This window comes from Pomacea canaliculata, linkage group LG2, assembly GCF_003073045.1.
Source record: "Pomacea canaliculata isolate SZHN2017 linkage group LG2, ASM307304v1, whole genome shotgun sequence".
In the NCBI taxonomy this organism is placed as follows: domain Eukaryota; kingdom Metazoa; phylum Mollusca; class Gastropoda; order Architaenioglossa; family Ampullariidae; genus Pomacea; species Pomacea canaliculata.
The window spans coordinates 40,998,735-41,020,145 of record NC_037591.1 but is presented as its reverse complement, the minus strand read 5'-3'; the positions used below and the strand labels follow the sequence as shown (position 1 = coordinate 41,020,145).

The following is a 21,411-nucleotide window of genomic DNA, read 5'->3' as shown; positions in this document are numbered from 1 at the left end:
ATTGAATAGTCCTGATGCTAGAGTCCTGGGTGTCTTTTTCTCAGTGTCCACAGTGGCAGGGCGTGCTGAGGAGGTCTGGGCACTTATTAAAGATTAGCGATGAGACCACACATTCCCACAAATGACAGTGTAGTTTCCTAAATAGCATTGCCTTTAGAAATATGAGATAAGTGTGACAAGTTACACACTATCCAAGTTCTATATATTTCTAGATCGTTGTATTTGAGTTAAAGTCTTTAAGCAGTTAGGATACTTGTTTCTAGTTTACATAAACTACTTTTCATTCAATGTTCATGCAAGAACAACTATATGCATGGAGTGCCAAGATAGATATAGTTGAAGATGGCATTAGAAAGCATAACTAATAATAAATGTGTGATTTGCATAGCTCATATTCACGTACCTAAGTAGCGTGGTCTTAGCGATTGACAGAAGAAGGAGACACGGACAGTAAAGGAACAGAATGATGAAGATGACTGATGACTCATAAAAACAAATGTACGAAACGAAAGGGAAATCAGACAACAACAAGAAAGAGTGTCGGGATTCAGCAGAAGAAGTCGAGTAGGCAAGAAGCAATCAACGGAAGAAAGTGGAGAAAGGAGTGGTTGAAAATAGACAAGCATGATGTGGACTGTGTTAGTAGTGCTGAAGGATGAGGTGTGTCTGCAGTGCAAATAGCGCTTTCTCGGGTTACTAAAAATAGATTGTGACGTCACGCAGCAGAGCATCATGGGATTGTTTTCCATACAAACACTGCACGTTGTTCTGTGTATTCTACGCTACGGCGACTGACAAAAAGCGACATTTTTGCTATTAATCTCTGAAACAAGGCTGAAAACTGGAGGAACCAAACACTGCTGTTGGGGTTTATGTAAGTCGGACTCCAGATATCCAGAGCGATTGCCGGGGGAGACGTTTTTTGATTCCATTTCCAAAGCCTGGTAAGACCAGTGACAACATGACCCATGCAGTGGGAAAGACAACAGGGCAAGTTAAAGACTGAGAAAGCAAAGCGCTGGCAGTTTTTATGTGGGCGATCTGATTTCCAAAATGTGGAGAAAATAACCAGGAACACATATATCTGCTCTCTGCATTTTCTTGGTGGAAAAGGCCCAACATGTGAGAACGACGAACCAATATTAGCGACGCTTACAGACGAGGACACAAAAGCGACAGGGACGTAACAGGAAGGCTCCAGCGCAACGTGGCGACCAACCTGCACATTATCAACGTGAACGTGGGAGAAAAAAGCTTCGCAAAGAAAACTCATCATTTCCAGAATCCACAGAACAAAGTGACAACACAATTTTTGAAGACGCAGGCTGAGAGTGCATCTGCTGAATGTAAGTCGGCTAGCCCAAACCACAAAGCTACACAAACATCTTATGATCAGTACATGCTTGGAGCTAAAAGCGAAACTATGATCATGAGAAACGCTGCTGCAGTGAAAAATTATCGAAGTGAACCTGAAGTTACCAACAGGATGGACCCAGACTTTGTTTTTAAAGACAGGAAGAATACAAAGTTTTTAGTTGGACTATTTCCCGAGCAGTTTGACATTTTGTACACATTTCGTACGTCTTTCTCCGTTAAAACCACCGCCTTCATTTGCATTTTTCCAATTTTAAACTGTATTTTTTACACGCTCACGTTTTGTTTTTTGGAACAATAAACTGCACAGCAACGCACTCGCTACAAACGCTAGTGTAGTACATGCGGGGAATATATTTGTCTGTTTTGCATTCCCAGAAGCCCTTGCGCGGCTAGATTGTGACGTCATCTGTGGAAAGCGCCATTGAAAAGATTCAATGATGGACAGGTGCGGAAGTAGAATAGAAGAGCTGCATTGTTTAGCTGCACACGAAGTAAACATTCCGTGACCTTAAGAAGTCAAAGTAAGTCATTGTGTGCAGGGCTGAGTACCACAGACTGTGAAGCAGGTAGCAATTTATATTGGCATCGGTTCATACCATCGTTCTTTATTTCTTTATGCACTTGCAAATGTTTTAACATCATTTTAGGCAAGTACATTAAAGAAAACAAGTTGATTGGTGGACAATTGAGTTATTCTTCCATTTCTTACTTTTATTCAGTCATAATTAAAGTGGAAGTCTCTAGTAAATACAGGAGTTTATCTCTTTATGTGAGGTGTAGTACATTCACACTCCACTGCAGTAGTACCTCAATAGTCGTCGGTTTAGTGTGATTTTACCTTTACACTTTCTTCATAAAGAAAACAAACTACCATCAAAAGTTATTTAGCACATGAGCTTTGATATAATTCATGCAATTTCACACACTTTGTTTTAACACAACTAAATCTATTATTAAACTTTTGCTTAAAAAAATGTTTGTAGATTATGGCGGTTTAAGTATACTCTGAAACTGTTTTTCATAGTATTTATTATGTAGACCCTTAGAAATGGTAAAAATATATAGAAACTAAATATTTCAACATTCTTGCAATTTTTTACAGGATTTCCGCTGATTTTCATGATAAAGCGCTATTAATAGAACAGGGCAGAACACGTGAAGCAGACTTTAGCAGTTCTAGAGTACACAGTAACCTTCCATCTCTAAGATCATGTTAGTATACCAATGTTTCAAGGCTTTTTCCCCATACACACCTTTGAAATCAAAGGTGAGGCAACGATTGTCAGCCTGGCACCTGCCCTTGCAGTCTTCCACACTGACTCCATCCGAGCTAGCAAGGTGGTTTCCACGTAGAGCGCTGTCAGGATACTCTGTAAAACTGTCCTGCAACTCGCCTCTGCTGCATGCTAATATAAACAACTGTGGTAAGCAATTATTTACATACCTTTTAAGTTCAAGTTCATTGTTCTACATTTTGACACATTTCGAAAAACATCCACAACCAAGTAAACGATTTTCTAACTTTTTTCGACCCACGTGTTTCCTTTCATTTTTTCTGCCTTTCATTCAGTCTATCTAAATGCGCTATACCGTTTTACAATTTATTTCTTTAATAATGCGCTGATCATATATAAGATCTTCCGTCCCTAACTGTAACAAGCCGAGAACATAGTCGAGTTTCTTCGGTCAAGCATACCACACAGAACCATTGTCTACTCACTGCTAGTACACGTATCGTTTGTGGTGTAGTAGTACCCGGGGTCACACCGACACAGGTGTTTGTAGCACACGGCGTGGAGCGCATCGCAGTCGTCGTCTGTCCCGCAGCTTGTATTGTGCCAGGTCTTTAGCACGCCTACAAGACAGTCAAACTTGTGACCGCTGGTAACACTAGCTACAAACAATTCAATCTCTATGTCCACAAAAATCTGACTGCCATGTGTACATATTCTTATTCCTCCTCCTTAATGTCCCTTCTGCCTCCTCATCTTTATAGCCACTTCCTCCTCTAACCTTTACAATCAGTTTTGTTTATGAAGTAATAAAGTGACAGTTAGTAACGACTTTCACGTCGTCTCGACAACAAAGATATGGGGTAGTGGCAGCTGCAATGTTCTTCATCGATACATTCCCCTCTGTTGTGCACTAGTGTATTAACCCTTAAACCAATGTATCTTAGGTTAATTGCTATCTTACAATTATTAGAAAGGAAGAAAACCGTTAGCTCACTCACATGAATAAACAATAAACGCTACACTTTTTAAATCCGAAATATTAGAAAAAAACATTGATCTGACAGTTGTTTGATGAACATAATTATTTTAAATAACTTACTAGAGTATCTTGACTGAAAGAAACAGACAAAATGACAGTATACAACGTTTGGGGACAAGATGAGTACTACTCATAATTCTACAGCTTCTCACTTACTTGTAACAACACATTTCTTCAGGGCTTCATTATAGTTGAAGCCTAATTGACAGAAGCATCTGCCTGACAAGCAGTCGCTGTTCGGGTCTGGACAGTTGATCCTGCTATTACACAGTAAGTTGTACCAGTTATCAGCTGAGGCAAAAGTGGAGTTGCAGGATCTCTGGTAGTGTGTCCAGCCTTTACTCGTCTTAGGAGACCAGTCTGAGGGAGCGTCACGAGCGGTGACATTATGAAACCGACATTGACCTCCAGTGGCTGGCACAGCATAGAAAGAGAGAAAGAGACATAACTGAACATGATGCAAAACATTTTGAACAAGGTTGGCTAAAAGCAAGTTATCTGAACTTTTCCCGAAAGGTTATTCTATTACTTAAACGTTCCCAGGAGAATGCGCGGTACGTAGTTGTATATTTGTAATTCTTTACTGTTGTCTTGCGAGGAGCGTGCCTGTCACACACTAGTTTTACAATAAGTATAAAGCGGGTTTGCTGTACTCTACCAGTTTTGTCAGTCCACAGTTCCTGATGCTAGAGTCCTGGATGTCTTTTTCTCAGAATTCAGAGCTGCAGGGCGTGCTGAAGAGGTCTAAGCACTTATCTATGATTACGATGAGAATACATTTTCCCACAAATGGCAGTGTATTTTCACAGATCGCATTCTCTTTATAAATATGAGATGTGAGATCAGATATCCACTCTCCAAGTTCTATATATTTCTAGATCGTTGTATTTGAACTTAAAACTTTAAAAATGTCACGATACTTCTTTCTGATTTACATAAATCACTTGTAATTCAATATTTATGCAGGTACAATTGTATGCATGGAGTGCCAAGATAGATAAACATAAGTTTCAAGATAGCTGAATGAAGAATCAATAATAATAAATGTGTATTTGCATAGCTCACACTCCCGCTTCAAAGTGGCATGGTCTTAGCGATTGACAGAAGAAGACACGGACAGCAAAGGAACAGAATGATGAATGATGACTCAGAAAAACAAATGTACGAAACGCAAGAAGTCAGAGAACAAGAGCTAAGAGTGTCGGTATTTAGCAGAGGAGGACGAGGAGGGAAAAAGTAAAAAAGGGTAAAAGTGGAGAAAAGAGTGGTTGAAAAAAGGACAAGCATGATGTGGACTGTCTTAGTATTGCTCAAGGATGAGGTGTGTCTTCAGTGTAAACTGAAAAGATTCAATGATGGATAGGTGCGCATAGCAGTAGAATAAAAGAGTTCAAACAGCTATCAAAAGTTAATTACCACATGAGCGATTATATAAGTCCATGCAATTTCACACACTTTGTTTTATCACAACTAAATGTATTAAGTACCTTTTGCATTCAAAAAATGTTTGTAGATTATGGGGCGTTAAGTATGCTCTGAAAATGTTTTTTTTTTTTGGTTGTATTTATGCAGGTATCTACAAATGGTACAAATATACAGTCTAAATGTTTCAACGTTGTTCCCATTTTTTATGTGGTTTTCGTTGATTTTCATGATAAAGGTCTATTAATAGAACACAGGGCAGCACAGGTGAAGCAGACTTTAGCAGTTCTAGAGTACACAGTCACCTGCCATCTCTAAGATAATGTTAGTATACCAATGTTTCAAGGCTTTTTCCCATACAAACCTTTGAAATCAAAGGTGAGACAACGCCTAAGGGTCTGGCACCTGCACTTGCAGTATTCCAGACTGATTCCATTAATGCGGTCAAGGTGGTTTCCACGTATAGCGCTGTCAGGATACTCTGTAAAACTGTCCTGCAACTCGCCTGTGCTGCATGCTAATATAAACAACAGTGGTAAGCAATTATTTACATACTTTTTAAGTTCAAGTGACTTGTTCTATATTTTGATGCATTTTGAACAACATCCATAATCAAGTCAATCAATTCCTAATCTTTTTTTAGCCCACGTGGTTTTTCTCTTATTTTTTTTTCCTTTTAATCAGTCTGTCTAAATGCGGCTACATTGTTTTACACTTTATTTCTTTAAGAATGATATAATCATATATAAGCTCTTCCGTCCCTAACTTTAACAAGCCGAGAACAAAGTCAAGTTTGTTGAGGTCAAGCATACCACACAGAACCATTTTCTACTCACTGCTAGTACACGTATCGTTTGTGGTGTAGAAGTACCCGGGGTCACAACGACACTGGTGTTTGTAGCACACGGCGTGGAGCGCATCGCAGTCGTCGTCTGTGTCGCAGCTTGTATTGTGCCACTTGCTTAGCTCGCCTACAAGACAGTCAAACTTGTGACCACTGGTAACACTAGCAACAAATAATTCTTGCTCTATGTCTACGAGTACCTGACTGCCATGTGTACATATTCTTATTCCTCCTCCTTAATTTCACTTCTGCCTCCTCATCTTCAAGGCCACTTTCTCCTCTAACTTTTCCATTCAGTTTTTTTCTCAAGTAATAAAGTGACAGTTAGTAACGACTTTCACGTCGTCTCGACAACAAAGATATGGGGTAGTGGCAGCTGCAATGTTCTTCATCGATACATTACCCTCTGTGGTGCACTAGTGTATTAACCATTAAACCAATGTATCTTAGGTTAATTGCAATCTTACAATTATTAGAAAGGAAGAAAACCCTTAGCTCACGCACATGAATAAACAATCATTGCTACACTTTTTAAATCCGAAATATTAGAAAAAACATTGATCTGACAGTTGTTTGATGAAAATAATTATTTTAAATAACTTACTAGAGTATCTTGACTGTAAGAAACAGACAAACTGACAGTATACAACGTTTGGGGACAAGGTGAGTACTACTCATAATTCTACTGCTTCTCACTTACTTGTAACAACACATTTCTTCAATGCTTCATTATAGTTGAAGCCTAATTGACAGAAGCATCTGCCTGATAAGCAGTCGCTGTTCGGGTCTGGACAGTTGATCCTGCCATTACACAGTAAGTTGTACCAGTTATCGTCTGAGGCAAAAGTGGACTTGCAGGATCTCTGGTAGTGTGTCCAGCCTTTACTCGTCTTAGGAGACCAGTCTGAGGGAGCGTCACGAGCGGTGACATTATGAAACCGACATTGACCTCCATTGGCTGGCACAGCATAGAAAGAGAGACATAACTGAACATGATGCAAAACATTTTGAACAAGGTTGGCTAAAAGCAAGTTATCTGAACTTTTCCCGAAAGGTTATTCTACGTTTTCAGCAGAATGCGCGGTACGTAGTTGTATATTTGTGATTCTTTACTGTTGTCTTGCGAGGAGCGTGCCTGTCACACACTAGTTTTACAATAAGTATAAAGCGGGTTTGCTGTACTCTACCAGTTTTGTCAGTCCACAGTTCCTGATGCTAGAGTCCTGGATGTCTTTTTCTCAGAATCCAGAGCTGCAGGGCGTGCTGAAGAGGTCTAAGCACTTATCTATGATTACGATGAGAATACATTTTCCCACAAATGGCAGTGTATTTTCACAGATCGCATTCTCTTTATAAATATGAGATGTGAGATCAGATATCCACTCTCCAAGTTCTATATATTTCTAGATCGTTGTATTTGAACTTAAAACTTTAAAAATGTCACGATACTTCTTTCTGATTTACATAAATCACTTGTCATTCAATGTTTATGCAAGTACAATTGTATTCATGGAGTGCCAAGATAGATAAACATAAGTTTCAAGATAGCTGAATGAAGAATCAATAATAATAAATGTGTATTTGCATAGCTCACACTCCCGCTTCAAAGTGGCATGGTCTTAGCGATTGACAGAAGAAGACACGGACAGCAAAGGAATGATGACTGATGACTCATAAAAACAAATGTACGAAACGAAAAGAAGAATCAGAAAACAAGAAGTAAGAGTGTCGGTAGTCAGCAGAGGAGCACGAGGAGGGAAGAAGTAATAAATGGAAAAAGTGGAGAAAGGAGTGGTTGACAAAGGACAAGCATGATGTGGACTGTGTTATTATTGCTCAAGGATGAGGTGTGACTACAGTTCAAATTGAAAAGATTCAATGATGGATAGGTGCGCATAGAAGTAGAACAGAAGAGTTGCATTGTTTACCTGCACACTAAGTAAACATTCCGTGACCTTAAGAAGTAAAAGTCATTGTGTGCAGGGCTGAGTACCACAAACTGTGCAGGTAGCAATTTAAATTAGCAGCGGTTCATAACATTGTTATTTATTTCTTTATGCTAGCGCACCTGCATATTGTTGAACATAATTTCAGGCCACTACACCAAAGAAAACAAGTTGATTGGTGGACGATTGAGCCATTTCTTACTTTTATTCAGTCATAATTAAAGTGGAAGTCTCTAGTAAATACAGGAGTTTATCTGTTGATATGTTGTTTAGTACATTCACACTCCACTGCAGTAGTAACTAAATAGTCATGGGTTTAGTGTCATTTTACCTTTACACTTTCTTCCTAAAGAAAGCGAACATCTATCAAAAGTTAATTGCCACACGAGCGATTATATAAGACCCTGTAATTTCACACACTTTGTTTTATCACAACTAAATGTATTAAGTACCTTTAGCATTCAAAAAATGTTTGTAAATTATGGGGCGTTAAGTATGCTCTGAAAATGTTTTTTGAAGTATTTATGTAGGCGCCTACAAATGGTACAAATATAAAGAGACGAAATATTTCAACGTTGCTCCCATTTTTTACGTGGTTTCCGTTGATTTTTATGATAAAGTTCTATTAATAGAACACAGGGCAGCACATGTGAAGCAGACTTTAGCAGTTCTAGAGTACACAGTCACCTGCCATCTCTAAGATAATTTTAGTCTACTATCATACAAACCTTTGAAATCAAAGGTGAGGCAAAGCATGTCTTTCTGGCACCTGCCCTTGCAGTATTCCAGTCTCATTCCATTCATGCGATCAAGGTGGTTTCCACGTATAGCGCTGTCTGGATACTCTGTAAAGGTGTTCTGCAACTCGCGTGTGCTGCATGCTAATATAAACAACTGTGGTTAGCAATTGTTTACATACTTTTTAAGTTTAAAGTGAATTGTTCTATATTTTGACGCATTTCGAAATGCATCCATAATCAAGTTAAAAAATTTCTACTTTTATTTTTCGGTCCACGTGTTATCTTTCATTCATTCTAAATGCGGCTATATTGTTTTACAATTTATTCCTTTAAGAATGCGAAAATCGTATAAAAGCTCTTCCTTCCTTAACTTTAACAAGCCGAGAACAAAGTCGAGTTTGTTACGGTCAAGCACACCACACAGAACCATTGTCTACTCACTGCTAGTACACGTATCGTTTGTGGTGTAGTAGTACCCGGGGTCACACCGACACAGGTGTTCATAGCATACGGCAAGTGGCTGATTGCAATCGTCGTCTGTCCTGCAGTTTGTATTGTGCCATGTCTTTATCTCGCAGTCTTTCCCTTGGCATCTAGAATTTGTACTTTTTAAAATTATTAATAATTCAATGTTATTAATTTTTTTACTTTAACACCTCCACTCCCCCCAAAAAACTAGGACTTCCTCAGATCCGTGATTGTAAAACATATACCTTATGAATTTCTAGACCATAGATTTTTTAAATTATTGTCTCATTAGGGCTGTATGTTCCTTTTACAATAATGTTTAATATTTTAACTCCTCTTTCACAATAAGAGACCATATGCTATATTGATATTGTATAGGACATAGCTGTTTCACTTCTGCATTTCTTTTTGAGCTTGTCAGGAGTCTCAGAAGCTTGGCGATTAGTCAATAAACCTTAACTGCATCAAAGAGGGTTAAGTTCAAGCCATAAAAGCAACATATAACAGGAACCCAGTACTGTTTGATAACAAAATAGAGAATAGTTTTATACGACAGTATACGTACGCCAAAGGTGACCCACATCAAATATGTGTGCGTGTTAGATTTTTTCTTGGAGATCATCATGGATGAAACCATCCAAGGCCATCACACTTCCATTTCCATTAGGAAGCCTGATTTGCAGCAGACGCTTTGCGTGCCACTGATATCAGTCACTAACAAAGATCTTACCATCATACAGACAGTTTGAACACACACAATGGAGACTAGAACGGTAAAGCAGACATCTAGATGACCGGGATGCCGCTTGAAAAGTTAGGAAGCTTTAAGTATTTAGACGCCACCTTCTACAGCTACACCAAAGGTATCCGCAACAACAGAAGCGGAAATGGTTGGTCTGGTGCACTCATAAAATTAGGTTTAATACTAAAATCTCTACAGGTCCCTTGTAGTACCAACCTTGCATTACAGATGTGCAACATGTACTCTGCTTGCCGATAAGGAGAGGAGAATTTGAGAACATGTGGCTGAGAGGACTACTGGTGAATTTGTACAGGGAACATACAAATAATGAGTTGGTGCGAATCTCGGTTGCAGCACTCGTAGGACAGAAGGAAGCTCTTCTTGCAATAGTCAAGTCACGTGAGCTGGTGAGGTCTGGCCACGTGACCCGACACGACTTTTTGTCAAAATCTGTCCTTCAAGGTACCTTAGAGGGGGTCGATGCCAGTGTTGTCAGAGAAAGAACTGACTCACGAACATCAAACAGAAAGACCGGGCGCTCCGGGAAGTGAAGCAAGCAGTGTGAGACAATAGACTATGGTGAAACATGTCACTAAAAGAACAATTCTTATTTTAATATTTGTCATTATTTACATATTATTTAGACGACTGACAAAAGATCACGTATTTCACTTTGTTAATGATTGTTAAGCCTTTTGCATGTATTGTAAGCCAAAAGTCAAGAAGAGTCAACACGTTTTACCTTCCTGTATCCTTCGCCAGGACACGAGACACGCACAGAAGAAATAACAAGAATCGCAGCATTTGTATCCACCTGTTAAGGACATGCAACAACGAGAAGTTTCGTGAGTCTTTCTCGTATAATATTTCTAAATCATATTAATTTAAATCAGCAAAATATTTTCTACTTAAAATATTTTTTAAAATTCATAATAAAATATTTGACAAATATCATTCGCAGAAACATACACAAATGGAAGCGATCGCTCAAAGCTTGAGACTAAAACTAGGTTAGTGTGTCTGGCATGCATGAACACATAAAGTACAATAGACACAGTGTCAAAGGTGTCAACAAATAGCAATCAACAAAGGTATGTAGGAAAAACAGCCTATCCAAGAGATAGCAAGACAGCAGGATGAGCATCTCCGACTGCATCAATACAATAGTAACAGTTGCCATCTCCACACCTGACAGTCTACACGGAATATTGAAAGCAGTGTGTGTCACTCTTTGAAAGCACCTTTCTCTCAGCGACTGTTTCGATCGTTAAGAAACTGTCAGGAGCGGGCTAAGATGGCGTCTTAGATAACCGATTATTTTATCTAACTTTGATTAGTACAATGTGAATTATGCCGACATTATTACTCTTTCATTTCTTGGCTTTTTTACGGTTCCTTTCACTAAGTTATTTTGCTGTTAGAAAGAGAGATTTGTGTAGTTGTTATTTTGAATATTGAAGAGAGGTCTTCCTATTAATGTGAGTTCGCTCGTAGGGGAATAAGAAATTGGAGAATATGGAGAGGGGAATGAAAGGTGTTAGGGTAGGTGTGGGAGGAGCGTGAGGCTTCATGTGTGGATAACTTGCTGGCGGCCTCTTGTAACTATTTCCATTTGCTCAGGTAACAGGCGACCTTTGACGGGGATATGCCGTGTACATGTACTAACCGAACTTAATATGGGAGAAGCTTCGTGACAGAAATAACTTACCTTTACTTTTAATACACAGTGATATAAATATCTCACCCATAGTCAAACATAAAATGACATAAATGTCTTTAAGTCCACGACAGAGTTTCTAAAATAAATCCTCTTCAGATAAAACCCACTGGGACTAAGTAAATTCACCTTGAGATCGAAGAGACAGTTACTAAAATAACTCACTTTTACATCAAAACAATGTGAGTAAAATAATTAAGCTGCAGATTAAACACAACATGATTAAAATAACTCACCCGGAGATGGTCTTTGCAAGAATGCTGTTAGTGGCAGGATGTCCCGAGGAAAGCAGCGTCTGAGACGAGGAGAGGTTGACTACTGCTGGTAGTCTGCACGTGTCGAGAGGGAGATATATACCAGGAGAGAGTGAAGAACCGACAGCAGCGATGCTCACATCACTTTACAAGCCCCTCCCCCCACACATACATGAAGTACAGGAACGACAGCAGCGATGCTCGCAACATGAGAGTGCAAGCCCCTCCCACCACACATACATGAAGTACAGAAGGCTTCAATGCATGAAGCTCACGTGTCAACAGGTCTGTGAGGTCAGGCAGCGGGCCAGGTGTCAACAGACAACAGGGCCGGCATCCCACCACCACGTGCAATGGGCAGCGTGACAAGAATTCACTCACATACCACAGACGTGGACGACAGTGAAAACCTCATCACCGGAGAACATAATGGACTGGGCAACCTACCTACAGAAAATACCGGAGAGAATTCCCTGTTTTCCACGTACTGACCACTAAATCACATAAACAAACACACAAACACACACATCATGAAGCCTTGACACAGACACGCAAACATGATCTTGAATACACGTCTTACATCCCCCGCAACACACAAGGTACCGAGACATATATATATATAGAAGCACGCACACAAATGTATAAAAACACATTTCCTCCCTCAGTTACTCTCTCTCTCACACACACACAAACAGAGAAAGACAGTGTACAATTTAAGGATATGAGAATGGCGTCCAAGTGTTTGAGACAGAGCTCTGCCCTGGCAGCTAGCTGTGGGTGAGGATCTAGAATCATCTCATGAAACTCATCCTTACTTGACATTTACACAATGGTTATGGTGTTGTTGTGTAGCCAGGTATATCAGGTGTGAAACAAAAACTGTGCAGCAGCTTAGTATAACATTTATTAGGTATTTACAGACATTGCTTGTGTACACATCTTATTTACTCTCTTTATTGATATTTATATTGTTATCACAGTAGGAGCCATGTTGAAAATAATGAACATGCAGGACAACCTACCTCTTTTTTTTTGACGTTAAATTAATATTCATTCTATCGTTCACACCAAACCTTACATAAATACTTCATTTGTCATTTTTAAAATGAATTTGATGGTACATGTACAGGTGCATGACTTGTCCGTGTCAACAAGTCTTTGAGGTCAGGCAGCGAGCAAGGTGTCAACAGACAACAGGGCCGACATCCCACCACCAATTGCACTGGGCAGCATGACAAGAATTCACTCACATACCACACGATGCCATGTTGAAAATAATGAACATGCAGGACAACCTACCTCTTTTTTTTTGACGTTAAATTAATATTCATTCTATCGTTCACACCAAACCTTACATAAATACTTCATTTGTCATTTTTAAAATGAATTTGATGGTACATGTACAGGTGCATGACTTGTCGGTGTCAACAAGTCTTTGAGGTCAGGCAGCGAGCCAAGTGTCAACAGACAACAGCACCGACAACATCAGACCACCACGTGAGGTCAAAGTGCACTGGGCAGCGTGACAAGAATTCACTCACATACTGCATGTATTGCATCGTCTTCTCCAGACCACTGAGTGATGACACACACTGAATGACTAAAATAACACACACACAAACACACTGAAAAGCTAGAAAGCTGGAAGCTGGAAGTTCAAAGAAAACCTTACTGTCAGTAGCAGCTGCTGAAGATGCTGCTGGTGTCAACTCAGAATATGTGATTGAGGCCCCTAAAAAAAAAAAACCCAATGAAAGTGTATATAAGTGTACACACAATGCGATTACATCTTTTACTTGTGCACACACAAAGTAAACAAAAAGGTACTTCTAATTTTCTGAACATATTACTTTGAAACTCAAAAGTAAACAAAAAGGTACTTCTAATTCTCTGAACATATTAATTTGAAACTCAAGTGTAACCTTACTGTTAATAGCAGTAAATGGTCCTGGCTGTGCTGGAGAATCTACAGACCAAACACGTCTAACAGAAGACAGAGTTTGCGCATAACTGATCCCACAGGTCTTGGTGGTGCTGGTGGGGGGAATACAAAGTGGTGATGTACTGCTTTCACAGCCAGGGCTCCTAAAACAAGCAATTTTGGTATCAAATCGCCAGAAAAGTCTTATGCACACTTATATTTAATTATTTAATTTCTAAAGTATCAAAAACTAAATTTCTTTTAAACATTCTATGATGTACTATATTCAACTTATCATTAGTGCATTAAAAAAATTTTTTAAATTGTTTAACAAAGGAGTAATCAAATGAGCACACAAAGAGAAAATAACTTACACGTGCTTTTAATTATCTTCTGGTAGGTGAAAATAATCCAGTTCGGGCCTGGCTTTTTTGTGTTTTAGACCCAAGTGAAGTCTGCTTTAGAGATAGGCCAGAAATATCTATTGGTGCTCTCTGGGATTAGCCATTCATTGGCCATGATGACTGCAGACGTCTTTCCATCTACGAATAGCTCGATAATATGGTACATCCTTTAACTCTTTGATCATCAAAAACCTAGCAAATAAATAGGAAAAGACTATATAAAAAACTTTAACAAATTAAATGTCTTTTCTAAATCTTATTTCTTAATCAAAATATTGCATTTGATTTTAATTGGACACTGGCATTTATCAACCTAAATAATTTGTTTACAATTTCTTTTGTGTTTTTTTGATCATGCATTTTCTATTTAATATTTTAAGGGCCCACCCAATACAGTGGTTTTTTATCAGATAGAAAATATCTAATGCTAACAAAAATAATACGCTTTGAGCAGAAAAACCCTTCCAATGCCTATATATACTCATACTCAATCCACTTAAATTTAACACAGACACATCCCTGTCGTTAAAATAATACTCATACTCAATCAATCAAAAGTTAACGCACTATCTCCTCTAGATACATCCCTATCGTTAAATTGTATAATTTATGAGAATCATTGACTTATACCATACAAAAAGAGAAATCCTTTAAAATAATTATTAAGCATCAAACAAATGTCAATTTCCTGTTGCGTAGTATAGAAATGTGGTAACATGCTAGGATAGGAACAGATAAGTACAAAATTCAGGGCAAAAGTAAATGTTGCTAATGAAATGACATTTACTTAAACTTTGCATGCATTTGTGTTTAGTGATTGAAAATGAAAACTATATACACATATATACACTCATATAGACTCAAATTATGCTTTGAAAAACTGCATAATAAAGAATATGTATTTGTTTGGTGTATTGAATCAGATGTACTGACCATCGATGAACCTAAAAGTAATTAAAATTGTATGTGTCAACCCAGCAACAACAAAAAAATGGAAAACAAAAATGTACATAATTTTGTTACAACAATTTTTACATAGACACTTAAATAATGTTCATTTGAATGTAGTTTTTTTTTTGTCTAATTTCGCTAACTTTTGCTACATGTGTAGGGCAGATTAGACTGCGTGTCTCTAGAGTATTTTTTTTGTGTCTCCAGTTTAAGTGGGAATCGTTCGTGTTCGCTTAATTTTCAGATGCTGGTCAATGAATATTAAAATTTTAAATTCTGTGTACTTCTACCTTGACAACTTTCGAAGAAGCGTGAAGATCTTTCCTGAATAACAATGAAGATCAGATCGAGTGTAACTCCAATTTCGCTGTATTTTAGATTTAAATATGGCGGTGACCGGAACAAATGCAAATAAGTGGTTGCGCGAGTGATCGTTCTTGATACTATATTTAAACGTGTGTATACTTTATACTTTTTTAAACTGTGGAAACTATGAAGTATAAAATATATTTATATGTGCTATAACAATCTACAAAATAATTACAAATAAGCGCTTTGTAAAACGTGTCTTGATAGTCATACATCATTCATATGTCAGCGATCGGTACGCGAGTGAGTGTTCTTGATAATAGATTTCGATACTTTATATTTTTTGATACTCTGATAGCCGTAAAGTATAAAATATATATTTATATGTTGTTTAACAATCTACAAAATAAGTATAAATAAGCGCTTTGTAAAACGTGACTTGATAGTTATAAATCAGTCGATGTCAGCAAGCTTGGTGACTGGGGTTCTTGGCCGGCTACTATTCCGCCAAGCTTTAAACAAGTTCCCGCTCGCAGCTGAATGAGCGATAGCGTTGTGCGCGCACCGTGAACCTTGGCGCTTGCTTGGTGGATGCTTGGTACTGGGCTAACCAATGTTACAAGATTTTCCCAAGCGTGGCCCAAGCTTGGTCGAATCTTGCGTGTTTGTTATTGTGTCTGTGTATTTGTGTGTGTGTTTATGGAGGATATACAATGCAATACATCTTTATTGTATATGTCTGGTCGCAACAGAGATAGAAATTTTCCTTTGTTGCTGGGAGCTTCCACAGTCAGCTGCGAAAAACATATATAATAAACTGAAGAGATTATCATTACACCTCGTACCCTCACTCAGTTATACTCATGCTTAATCCCCTCATTTGACACAATTGTTAGATACACTTCATCTTACTCTCTTACACACACACATATTCAGACTAGGTACATTTCGGGAGAGCTGTTTAAGAGTGCTATTGCGGTCGGTAAAAATGACTTTGCAAAGGCACTCTTCTTGGCGACCACTTGTTTCCATCTACGGCCGGAGGGTAGCAGTTGAAAATGGCTATGTAGTGGGTGAGAAGGGTCTGTGATGATGCTGACCGCTTTTAACCTCACAGCCCTGATGTGTAGATCACCTAAAGGTCTTTGTGGAGAACCAATGATCTTATTGGCACTCTTGACCACCTTCGTCAAACAAGCTTTATCTTTGACAGAGAGAACGCCAAACCACATTGACAAATTGAATGTTATGATGCTCTCAATTAGGTTGCGATATACGAACTCAAGGACAGGGCTACTGACACCAAAATTCCGCAATTGCCTCAGCAGGAACAGGCGCTGATGTGCTAACCTGGAAACAACACTGATGTTTTCCTGAAAGGACAGTTTGTTGTCTAGCACTCTGCCGAGGTACCTAAAACTTTTCACCTGTTGTAATACCTCATTATCAATAATTATGGGGGTGTTAACAGGTTTATATATAGTTTCTTCTTTCAAGGACCACTTCCTTAGTTTTGGAGACATTGAGCACCAGGAAGTTTTCTTCAAACCATGAGTGCAATTTCTGAACCTGGAGGAAATAGCTTGCCAGTGACTCCTCATCCTTGAGCTCAGCAACCAATGCCATATCGTCTGCAAACTTAATCAGTGATAGGAAACAATTTGAGAATTCCGTCCTGACTTCACTAGTATAAACAGAGAAGGATATCGGGGACAAAACACGACCCTGTGGGGCTCCGGTGTTTATGATCAGAGTGTTCGAGATTGTGCCTCCCAAGCTGACCCTTTGTGGCCGGTCCCTGAGAAACTCCCTCATCCAGAGCACTAAGGTTGAGTTAACATTGAGTGCTATGAGACGTTGTGAAAGCAAGTGTGGCTGAATGGTATTAAATGCAGATGAAAAGTCCATGAATAGAATACGGGCGTATGTACCAGTGCCATCCAGGTGGCGAAAAACGCTGTCAACCTCTTACAGTTCATTCAGGGGAGGCAATTTCACAATAATTGTATATAATAAACTGAGGAGTTACTGCCCCTGACTTTTTATGCCCGAACTTTATTTCCCAGGAAAGAAAGAAAATGAATAGCACCATCGAGTGAAAAAATTGTATTCTTGTGTTCGCTTCATGCAAAGGCATTTGTAATCACCTGATCCCAGTAAGTCAACTCACAGAGAATGCCAAAAAAGACCATTGAAGCACCTATAAGCCATAAGCTAGGAAGCGATCAGTGAGCATTAATTATTCATTACTATGATACAACATGGTCACTGTCAAGAGTACTGCATGATTAATAAATGTGTTTTATGTGAAACTGTTGACATCATGTCTACCAATTTAATGTTCTGAATTCTTCTAGCTTCAACATTCTGCGTTATACCTCTTGATGACTTTACATCCTTGCATGGTAAGATACTCATATATTTCATGTCAACTGGTTAAAAACATCTGCAGTAGCTAAGCTAAAGCATTGATGATAAGAGTAGACCTAATTGTTGCTTCAATAACAAGAGGTTTATTATAACCTTTATTTCATTTTAAGACCGTTGACTGCAGCGGTTTTACTCAGGGATGGGCAAGCTACTTTTAATTTGTAGCCGGCTAGGCTACAGCTACTTTTTTTCAAAATATAGCCGGCTACACTACAGCTACAATTTTGCAAAAAGTAGCCAGCTACTTTGGGCTACTTTTAAAATGTAGCCAGCTTCTTTTGGCTACTTTTAAAAGCTGTGATGTTATAACAAGTTAGCTGTAGCCAGCTGGCTGTAGCAACATACACAAACATCAAACATACACACAAAACACTATTACTTGCTTTACAAAGTTTTTATTATAATAATGAAACGGAGAACTGCGATATACCGACAATTTTATTTAGTGAATCCTAAATGCTTTCATTCATTCCTTGCACCCTTACTCCCCCGGCCTTTTTCACACAATAAGTACACGTATTTACGATTATATTAAACATTTCTGGATCTTTTTCCTCATCCTGTTTTAGTGACAAAAGAAATTATATAAGTTTTTCTGATAAACATTTGTTTTCTATAACTATTTGTTCCCTATTACTTAGAAATGAAAAACTAAACAGATGCTTAAGTATCAGGTACCTGGTGGAAATTTCAATAAGTTAGGTTATGTGGTGATGAAAAATGTCAACCTCTTATCAATACTGTGACAATGAACAAACAGACCATTGAAATAAATGAGTTTGCATGGAATATAAGTAAAAACACTGCTTAATCTAATTTAGGCAAGCAGATCATAAGGCATTTTTTTTCTAACACTGACACTGAAAACAAAGAAAGGAACACAAACTGTTTCCAAAAGCTGATGGGGTGAAAAGTATAGTCCTGGCATACTAGAATAGACTTTAATTATATAGTAGGATGTCAAATGTAGCATATAAACACTGAAATATATTTTTCAAAAATGATCTGATACAAGATATATTTATTTTAAATCTTTAAGCTTGAATTTCTGTTTGTCGTTTTTGACATCCAGTCCTAAACTATAAAAACATATTTCTCAGATTGGCTTGTGCTACAGCAGTAAAAGTTTGCAATTTTGTTTAGAAATGCATAAGCTACAAAGTGATGCATTTGAGAATATGGTATAAACATTACTTTTGATAAAATTAACATTTTTCTAAATATTTCTAAATATTTAATTGCCACATTCACACTGAGTCGGGGGGTACCATGTCTGATTTTTATAATCTCCTAGAAATCTTGAGATATCAAAACGGCTTATGCATCAGTTTTCTTATCAGTGCCTCTAGTTTACAAAAACCCAAAACCTTTGGTATATGACTTATGGTATTGTGTAAATTTGTTTTTTAAATGCTTGTACGTTTTGAAACAAAAATCGTTGATTAAAGTCACAATTTTCACTTTAGGTACTCAAAAACAGTTTTAAAGTGCTATATTTATGTTATTTTTTTACTTCTATATTTAAAAACCCTTAAGATATTTAAAATATGGATTTTAATTTTTGGAGTGTACCGGTAACCTTAAAACAAATCTACATTCTTTTAGTCCTTCATGGAATTGAATTTGACCAGAACTTTGGCCTCGAAGTTGCTGTCTGTCACCCTAGTGCGCAGCTTTTGTCATGATAAGTCCCACACCACTGTCAGCCCTGCTATTTATTCTCCCTCCCCTCGAACATTCTAGCACAGACATTCTATTTCGTCGCAATAAAGACATTTTTGAACATCGCTACATTGTTGAACATCATTTCCTCCCTCGCGCAAAGACAAGACATTTTTACTTTGAACATTGCTACATTGTTGAACTTCATTTCCTCCCACGCACAGGACATTTTACTGTGAACATCGCTACATTGTTGAACATCATTTCCTCCCTCGCACAAAGACATTCTATCTTTTACATTGCTGCCGTGCTGAACATTCTGGAATATAGATGCAAATCTACAACCCAAAGACATATTACTTTGTACACTACTAGAGTGCTACAGTCGTGAAAGTAGCCAACATGTAGCCAAGCTACAGCTACTTTCTAAAATGTAGCTACGGCTACAAGCTACTTTTTTTTAATTTGTAGCCGGCTAAGCTACAAGCTACAAAATTTGTAGCCGGCTACAGTAGCTGTAGCTAGGCTACAGCTACTCCCCATCCCTGGTTTTACTCTTGACACATCTTTTATTAACTTGCAATATAAAGTTCTGATTGTGCACTGCATGTTACATAAAAATTATGTTACTTCACCAATTGTATCAATTAGTGGAGAATAATGAGGCACTATGCTCGAGTCGGCCGTATGAGTGTCTGTCGTGTGAGTGTGAGCGTGTCTATGACAACGAATCTCTCAACGCCCTATTGTGTAAAGCGACATAGCGATCGCTCCATGAAACCTGTCAACGACACAACTTGACATCCGACATAAAGACCCTCAGAGGACGTCTGGTCCTGACAAAGCTCTCACAAGGCCAATAAAGACAGGAAGAGACAGCACTTGTTAGCCTGGCAAGTCCTACAGTCGTCAGATAATCATTCAGAGCAGGAGGCGCTTTACAAATCTTTGCTCCTGAGTTCGCAGTGTGCAGCGAATGTTCTCTGCACGTGGTCAGGTCACGTGACTTAATGCCACTTGAGCTCTACACACAGTCAGTTACCCAAGTCAGTCCTAAAAAGTTTGTATCCTTCTCGGTTCAAATAACATGTTGCCATTGAATGTACCCACACCAGCCTGCTAATAATGTGGACACGCGTACAATCGCATTAATAATTTTTACACCTACTTACTTTAGCTTTCTGCGTGTTCTGTTTTCGTCTCAGAAGAAGTGGGTTTGTCCTGATTGTCTTGTGATGCCGTTCTGACCCCTGATTCACTTAAAACAGTATTCGATTGACAAAACTTACATTTATCACATCATCACGGATGGAAGAAATCGGACGAATATAACCATTACAGAACGAAAGCAGATCATCTTTCTGTACGTAGACGAAACGGAGGGCAATGATGTGTGTATAGTCTTAATGGAGAAAATAAATAATAACAAATGCAATACTTTATGAGATGTGATATTTGTATGTATTTATCAATGTTTGTTGGCATGAACAGATGAACAGTTTAATGTATACAGTATTTCTATCTGTACGTATGTCTGCATCATGTGGTACTGTGATCAGTAACAAGAAAACCTCCTTAATCAAAGTCTAGAAGCAGGAACACTGTAACACACTGGCTACCTACATCCGATATTAAATTCTAGGTTGAGTATCGCTCCGTGTAAGATGTAGCAAGGTGTAGCGGTGTCCATACCAGGGAATCCCGTCTTCAGGCTGATCGAGACACAATCGTACTTTCCTTTGAGAGTTATTATTGATGGCATTGCTTAGCTTTTGTGACTGAATAGACACTAATTTGTAAGCCACTCTTAGCTGGGTGATGTACTGCCCATTTATTACTTGATGTAATTCAGTGTGTACAGTGATTAATCCATTATTGTAAATCCAGCAGGTACAGGGGAGACCACTCAACAGTAAGAAGGAATTGCAAGGCGGAAGAACGTCAACAGTT

The 21,411-nt window shown here is 38.4% G+C and overlaps 2 protein-coding genes across 7 annotated transcripts in view; one reads left to right on the top strand and one right to left on the bottom strand.

Annotated features, from left to right (window-relative positions):
• Positions 1 to 15,383, bottom strand: part of LOC112556884 — a 31,273-nt gene extending 15,890 nt beyond the window's left edge. Inside the window, exons 1-14 of one of the 6 annotated variants that reach the window (XR_003097849.1) lie at positions 15,351 to 15,383; positions 14,080 to 14,301; positions 13,712 to 13,869; positions 13,457 to 13,516; positions 11,767 to 11,859; positions 10,556 to 10,627; positions 9,045 to 9,196; positions 8,592 to 8,744; positions 6,618 to 6,875; positions 5,910 to 6,044; positions 5,438 to 5,590; positions 3,808 to 4,065; positions 3,098 to 3,232; positions 2,631 to 2,783 (exon numbers count right to left, since the gene is read on the bottom strand). Coding sequence is in view for 5 of the 6 variants with exons in the window: in XM_025226304.1 (XP_025082089.1) it covers positions 2,631 to 2,783; positions 3,098 to 3,232; positions 3,808 to 4,065; positions 5,438 to 5,590; positions 5,910 to 6,044; positions 6,618 to 6,875; positions 8,592 to 8,744; positions 9,045 to 9,196; positions 10,556 to 10,617 (1,459 nt within the window). In the remaining variant the exon portion in view is untranslated. The remainder of the gene's footprint in view (positions 1 to 2,630; positions 2,784 to 3,097; positions 3,233 to 3,807; positions 4,066 to 5,437; positions 5,591 to 5,909; positions 6,045 to 6,617; positions 6,876 to 8,591; positions 8,745 to 9,044; positions 9,197 to 10,555; positions 10,628 to 11,766; positions 11,860 to 13,456; positions 13,517 to 13,711; positions 13,870 to 14,079; positions 14,302 to 15,350) is intronic. The other 5 variants (XM_025226304.1, XM_025226308.1, XM_025226307.1 and 2 more) reach the window with 5 other exon arrangements.
• Positions 1 to 21,411, top strand: part of LOC112556882 (low-density lipoprotein receptor-related protein 4-like) — a 454,098-nt gene that overhangs the window by 132,999 nt on the left and 299,688 nt on the right. The gene's annotated exons all lie outside the window — the stretch shown is intronic.